General features: G+C 32.2%; 1 protein-coding gene across 36 annotated transcripts in view; it reads left to right on the forward strand.

Annotated features, from left to right (window-relative positions):
* Positions 1-4,812, forward strand: part of LOC145258201 (uncharacterized) — a 418,516-nt gene extending 413,704 nt beyond the window's left edge. For all 36 annotated transcript variants that reach the window (XM_080116132.1, XM_080116128.1, XM_080116134.1 and 33 more), the window contains one exon: positions 3,464-4,812. In XM_080116132.1, coding sequence (XP_079972258.1) covers positions 3,464-4,263 — 800 coding nt within the window. In that variant the 3' untranslated portion in view covers positions 4,264-4,812. The remainder of the gene's footprint in view (positions 1-3,463) is intronic.
* Positions 4,813-8,036: the final 3,224 nt, after the last annotated feature.

Here is an 8,036-nt window from a genome sequence, read left to right on the forward strand (position 1 = left end):
GGAAACATCATTTAATCTAAATACCAAAAAACAAGAAATGGGCAGATGAAAATAAAATTTTTTTTTTTTTCCCTTAAGGCCTTATCGTCTGACCCTCTAAGAGGAGACGTCAGAATGATAGATTAAAAACTAAGAAAAACGAATGAGGGAAGTGGGGAATTTTGGTTGCAGTTGGAAGAACAGTGAGTTCCAACTGCAACCAAAATTCCCCACTTCCCTCATTCGTTTTTCTTAGTTTTTAATCTATCATTCTGACGTCTCCTCTTAGAGGGTCAGACGATAAGGCCTTAAGGAAAAAAAAAAAAATTTTATTTTCATCTGCCCATTTCTTGTTTTTTGGTATTTAGATTAAATGATGTTTCCTCTAAAAGTATATATATATGTGTGTATATACATATATATATATGTGTATATATACATATATATTCATATATATAGTCATGCACATACAGTACTGTTTCGCTGTTTCACAGCTCATCAGTATGGTTAGACTAGAAACCCGTTGCCAAGACGACAGAGCTTATAACCGTTGCGCTTTATGGATGCTGCTATGCAGGCAGTGAGTTAACAATGTTTTGACATTGTCCAAATACCTAAGCTCAATTTGTTTTCACAAAGAGCATCGCTTCATACGCTAATGTTAGTTTATATATTTACTTCGCAATATGCTCAACCCAAGATAGGGAGCACTGTATATATATATATATATATATATATATATATATATATATATGCATATATCTGTGTGTGTGTATGGATATATATATATATATATATATATATATATATATATATATATATATATATATATATATATGTATATATATGCATATATCTGTGTGTGTGTATGGATATATATATATATATATATATATATATATATATATATCATTATTTTTTGGCGGGGTACAAATCTTTATTATAGCTATGAAAAAGGGAAGACTGCGTTTTTTGTATCCATGATAAAAAGAAGGACGGAGGGAAAATATTTAATGAAGGAAAAAAATAAATAGATAATCGGACATAGTCCACCGATCAGGTTTCGCCCTCACTTTTCAAAAGCCAAATCGAGGGATTTTTTTAAAAACTTTTTTTATTACTATTTAAACATGGTGAACGACTAAAATAAAATCAAAGTATCGCAGGGGGGGGGGGGAGAAAAAAAAATTAGATGAACGACTAAAATAAATCTATCGCTATGATATAGGAAGAAAATGGCTTAGAGACAAATCACGTCCAAACCTAAAAGACAATCCTTCTGCTTACAGAGAGAAGGTCTCCTTAACCGGGCGTGAATAGTCTCCAAGACCTTCAAATAAAAGAACGAGTGAGCGTAACTCAGGGTAGAAAATGAGTCACTGCTGAAATTCATAGCACATCGCGGGTTTTTAAGCAAATGGTTTGTTATAGCGGATCCATACGTATTGCTCAAAATGTCTGTTGGTTGGCTGAGGTTGTTCTGCCCACATATTTGGCAATGTAACTACATTTAAATTGATAAATAACATTATCCATGTGATGGGGGGGGGACAGAACATCCTTTTGAGAGGACTGCAATAATTGTTTTGTTGCAAACACCACACGTATATTGGAGGCAAAATAACAATGTTCCACAGCAGAGCTAATCTGTTTGGTGAATTTTTCACTTACTATCCCTAATCAAAGTAAATGAATGTAAATTGGACATTTAGCTGCCATCTTTAATTTTATTTGGGAAAAATTACTCATTTTCCTTTTTATCATGGCGTTAATCACATCAAGAGGGTACCCATTATTGGACAAAGTATTAGTAATCATTTTTAGTTCTTCATCCAGTTTAGATTGTGAACAAATCATGAGGGCACGATGTGTTAAGATCCAAATCAAATTATACTTTCGTTTGTTAGGGCAAAATGAATCCCACCTTGTATGCAGACCAGTAAACGTTGGTTTACGGTAAATTAATGTCAGATAATTTAATGGAGTTTTCGTTATCAAGGAAGACTAAATTTAGAATTGCTTTCACCCTCATAAGTATACTTTAATATGGGATGCACTTTGTTGAGTAAAGTGAAGAAATTTGTTTGCCTCTGTTTGATTATTGAATAAGCAAAATGTATCATCTACATATCGAAAGTAGACTAGCGGTTTTATGGGTCCAGATAACAATAGTTTTTCATAGAAACCCACAGATATATTTGCCATTATTGGTCCAAGGACTTAGCCCATTGCCACGCCATCTATTTCCCAATACATTATATCATTGAAACTGAATTCAACCGATGTTGTGGCAAATTTCATTAATTCAATAAATATATTTTCAGGAATGGAAGGAGGTGATATCTGACTACGATATAAACAATCAGTACAGATATCTACTTTCTCCAAAATAGAGACACAAGTGAATAAATGTCCAATTTACATTCGTTTACCTTGGAAAGTGAGGGTGAAACCTGGTCGGCCGACTCTACCCCATTATCTAATTTTTTTTTTCCTTCATTAAATATTTTTTCTCCATCCTTCTTTTTATCATAGATACAAAAAAACTCAGTCTTCCCTTTTTCATAGCTATAATATACATATATGTATGTTTGTATGTATGTATGTATGTATATATATATATATATATATATATATATATATATATATATATATATGTTTGTATGTATGCATGTGTATATATATATATATGTTTATGTGTATATATGTATATATGTGTGTGTGTCTGTATATGTGTGTATATATATATATGTATGTATACATATATATATGTGTGTGTATGTATGTATATATATGTGTATATAAGTATTCGTTTTATGTATATATATATATATATATATATATATATATATATTTCTGTGTGTATATATCTATCCGTATCTGTATATACGTAAGTTTATATATATGGATATATATCTATATATAAATATGCATGTATATATATATACGGATATATGGATTTATATCTATATATAAATATGTATGTATATAAGATCTTTGACTTACTTGTTGTTTCATCAAATACTTCTGCATGCAAAATCCGATCCCGCATTTTGCTAATTCCTACCCTCTGATGAGAAGGAAAGTATTTCTTCGAAACTCCGCGGATTAAGGACTATCCATTTATTTAGTGTTTCCTTTTCAGATTAAATATGTTTTTAACTCATTTCAAAGTGTTTTTTAACATTTTATTAACTGTTTGCTCATATTATAAGCTCTATTTCCTATTTGGTTTTATCGAGCTTTTATATCTGGCTGAGATTATTTTATAAATATTAATTCTTTAATATTTATAATTTACTTAAATTTTACCATCTTGGATCATTTTGGTAAATTTAATTGTAATTTTCATTTTATATATATATATATCCACACAGACATACATGCTTTCTTCATTTGCTTGTGTTTAAATGTTCAATACATCTTTTGAATGTTTTTTTGTAAGCCTATTTTGCTAACTTTGTTGTTTTTCTTTCTCTTGTAGATTCCTCCAATTTTCCTAGTGGTTGTTCATCTCCACTCAATGATTCTCAGGATGGGGACAACTATTTTGATTTTACCAAAAGTGACTTATATACTGCTACTCATAAGAATGCTACCAAATTGGTGCAAGATACTCTGTTTGATGAAGGCTTGCGGATTGCCCAGCAGTACGGAATGGCCGACTTTGCCGAACAACTAATGGAACTGCAACAGCAAAAGCCCAAAAGTACCACCATGAATAATGTGAAAGCAACAAAACCTTTTGAGAAGAAGGTAAATGGCAACTGCGGCCATAAGAGTAACGGAAACGATACGGAAGAGGATGAAGTGACGCCAGAAGATGATGAGGAAAATGTTGTTGTTGATGAGGACAATAATGATAACAATAACAATACGAGTTGCATTAATAGCACCATCGCCACAAACAACAACAGTCGTAATAGCAGCAGAAGCAATAGTCGCTGTCCCTCTCATAGTGGAAGCGGAGGCGAGGATAGTCCATGTAAGCCCCCTGTACCCCTACTGACCAAGAACAATGGGGTGGTTGACACTGAAACCAACGAAAATGGCGCAAGTGACAGCGTGATTCGTGCTGGCTGTCACATGCGCCATGAAAGAAGTGACGAAGAGGAGAAGGAGGCAGTGGGGTACTATGACGAGGGTAAAAAGATGCTGATGGGGGCAGATACAGTTGCCAGCGAGATGCTGCTCCGAGATGCAAGGCTGAAAGAGAGCAGCAATAATTATTTGGGTGGGGCTATGGAACACAACATTTTCCAGAATGGAGAATGTGCTAACTGACAATGCAGTTCTAAGAATTGGAGCCCTTCCCCTTCCCCTTCCCATGTCTCTGTCTACTCGTTTGCTGAGCAGCAGGGAAACAGCCAAAAACTAAAGTTACTTTTTAAAAAAAAAAAAAAAACATTGAGAAAACTATTTAAAAACAAAAAATTATAAACAAAGACAGAGACTTACTTTAAAATGTTGCATAAGAGAAGAGGACCTATCCATATCAATGTAGCATCGACAATGCAAGCTGTGATAGCGCTGGTGAAGGACCCCCGTAAACCAAGAAAGTAGAGCCTGCCTAGTACATGCAGGGTGAGAAAGCCATGCTGGGGTCTGCCCATTGCCTGGTCATCTATTGACCATTCTTGTACAAAAAAAAAAAACAAACAAACAAAACAAAAGCTGATTGTTGTGGGTGAATGTGGGGAAACAAACAAAAAGCGATTACAAACTAAATATAAGCAAACAAAAAACAAAATGGAGAAAAAAAACATTGTTTTATGCATGTGTCATGTTTGTATGATCTATTTTTTAAGATGACATAATATATTTACTACAGGATTTCATATTTATTTTTTGAAGGGCATGCATAATCTTTGGTGCGATTTCTAGAGAGGCAACATGGAAAGCTACTTTTTATGGGTGGTGCATGTCTATATATCTTTCATAATTGTCTTTGTTTCTTTTGTAGACATCTTTTATGAACAGTTTAAAAAAAAAAGACTATGTAATAAGTAACCATTAGTTACCGCCCTTGTTAGAAATTATCTCTTTGTAGATTATATCGTTATTTGTGTTTATATCTTTTTGTAAGCATAAGTTTTATCTGTTTATGACAGTTTCTTCTGATTGCAATAACAGAGACAAACAAATAATGATTTCTTACTTATCTGTAAAGAGTTATAAAACAAGGGAGATAATCTTCATCAAGAGAGATAACTCATAATTACTCGTTACAAGCAGAATATTCTCAAAATTCTTTTGTTTTAATAAGCTATAATGTGTAAAGGATCATTAACATCAGACGTCGTTTGTGAAGATAAAAATGTTTGAATCTTTATTCAAACTGTCTAAGCTAGCTAAGCTTTTCGTCGTCTTACCTCAAACCATGTCTACAAATATGTCTAATCATACCCAACTGTTTCTTTTCTTTTCATCTTCGGGTACTAAGAAAAAAGTCTCCCAAACTCACCTGCTATTGTAGTTTATTTTTATTATTTATTTTTTTGTTAACTGAAAGAAATCTAAAAAAACATATTTATTGTTTAGTTATTATTAAAAATATGTATTAAATTTATCTAAAACTTTGAATTTTTAAAAACATTGGTGTCTATTTCACAAAAGAGTGTTATGAACTTTCAATATCTTCAAGTCCCATGGAAATTCTCTAGTGGTTTTTCTTTAATCTTAGAGAACACTGCATAAGTCAAGATATGCGATCAAATGTTGACATTGTCTGTTTTAGATAACCTCCCTCTGTAGCTAATAAGTATATAGAGAGGAAGACTAAGTTAAAATAACATCTTTTTGTAGAAGCCTAACATGTTAATTATACGAAGTTATATATGAATTATGTGAAATGTTATTTCCATTTTGTCTTTTCATCCTAAGATATCTTTTAAATATATTCATTTATTATCTTTAACTTTGTTTCATATATATATATATATATATATATATATATATATATATATTAGAGATAATTTAACGAGATTATTAAGAGTGCTCAATAAAGAAAAACAAGATATATATTAATATAAACAAATTTACAAGGTCATGACACTGGACATGCTAATGTTTTGGACAGATGGTTGGTTAAAACTACAATTTCTTATCAAGCAACTTAAAAACAAACTTGTTTTATTTTTTAAATCACCAGATCAGGACTTGTGGTTTTAACCAACTGCTTGTCCAAAACATTAACATGTCCAGTGTTGCAATCTTGTAAATTCGTTTATATTAATAAAAAAATATATATATCTATTCATTCATATATAGATGCATACACGTTTATATATGTGATCTCAGTTGTTTATTCATTGCATCTTCATTTTTGAAAGCCAGTTAACAGTCATCATTCCTTTAGAAATATTTTAGCTTTTGTAATAAAACTTATGCATGGAAAAAGAGTTCTTTAACAGGCAGATGCCTTTGTAATATATCATTTTTAAATGGTCGTTAGATATAGCTAGCATGGTTACCTGGCATTACCTGGGACAAAAGTGTAGCCTATTTCTATTTAAACCTTTATTTCTCTACGTCTCTTTACTCATCTCTCTATCTTTCTCTCCCCTAACTCCCTCTTTCTTCTTTGTCCAGCCCATTCCTCTCTAGCTGGACAAATACACAAACAATATATTATATATTTATATAATAGATTCCTTTAGGAATGAGTTGGAATTTTAATTTCCAAAATAGTAAATAACATGGAAAAATGGATCAACCTGACGGAACCCAGTTGGTTCCAAAAGAATGAAAAGTTTTATCTAAATTTTATTAACTAAGAGCAATGCTGATCAAGAATATACCAACTTTGTGGCTGTTTGTTTTGTAGTTTTTACTTTTAGCTGGACATACTAACACACAGAACTTTGCTTTATATAATAGATAGAAGAAGAAAAAGAACTAGTATCATTGTATATACATCTCCATATATATTTGATCTTTTTTTAAGATTTTACTGCAATTTTTTTTTTTTTTTTTTTTGAAGTTTTGTATTTCAAAAAAAAAAAAATCACTAATAGTGGAACATAATTGGGAAGGTTCACAACATGGTTGGGCTGATAGAAAACTTTAAATTAAAAAAATATATTTCTAAAATTTGACTTTTATTTATTTGTGAAAAAGTAAAATTCTGAACCGTTCTTCAAGTTTGCTATGATTATCATAAATAGATGTTCGTAGGTGCGGTGGAGTGCATGTGTGGGGTAATGACTCAGACTATGTGATTTATTACACCAAGTTTTAATCTGATTAGATCTATTGTATTTACTTACACTTCCCACTAAGCACCACCCCCCACCCCAATTAAGAACAAACTTGTCTTTGACCAAGTTTTATTATTTTCTGGCATTAACTTCAAAAATGGTTGACATGAAACAAACTTCGAAAAAATTGCTGTGCTAGAAAATTACTCATGCTAGAGAACATCCTATATCTTTACAAAGCCACAGTTCACCTATGCATGAAGTATTGTTATCATATTGGGGCTGGTGCATCTACCACTAGTCTCTCACTCTTAGGCTGGATCTAAAGAACAGTTTCAAATCTAATAAGTCCCACACTGTCGGTCAAGCTCCAATCTCTGTCTCATCACCACAGTACTACATCCCAGTGCCTGTTTTACAAGTACTTTAATGGAATGTGCTCTGATGAATTGATAACACTTGTGCCTCCTAGACATATTTCCGACTAACCGGACAAACAGCAAAATCCTGCCCCTTTGCTGTTGAGGTCTGTAGATGCCAGAAAGTTATCTACTCTAATAGGTTCTTCTTTCGGATTGCTGGACTTAGAAATTCCCTCCCTGTTTCCTGTTTCCTTGACTGTACTACCTTGCAAAATTTTAAATGTAATGTGAACAGACACCTTGCTACTTAACTCCCCAGAGTCCATTGTTAGACACGATCCCATATAGTAACCCCTTATGCTCCAAGTGGTAATATGCCTTGTTTGGAGTAAAAAAAAAATGTTTAAAAATGAAATAACCGAAATATTAACAAAACAAAGCAGAAGAATTTTTCATGCTGTTCCTTCTTGCTGAAAAGTTTTTATTTTCCAGCCAG

The sequence above is a fragment of the Euprymna scolopes genome, chromosome 33 (assembly GCF_053919585.1).
Source record: "Euprymna scolopes isolate OS-2025 chromosome 33, ASM5391958v1, whole genome shotgun sequence".
Taxonomy (NCBI): Eukaryota; Metazoa; Mollusca; class Cephalopoda; order Sepiida; family Sepiolidae; genus Euprymna; species Euprymna scolopes.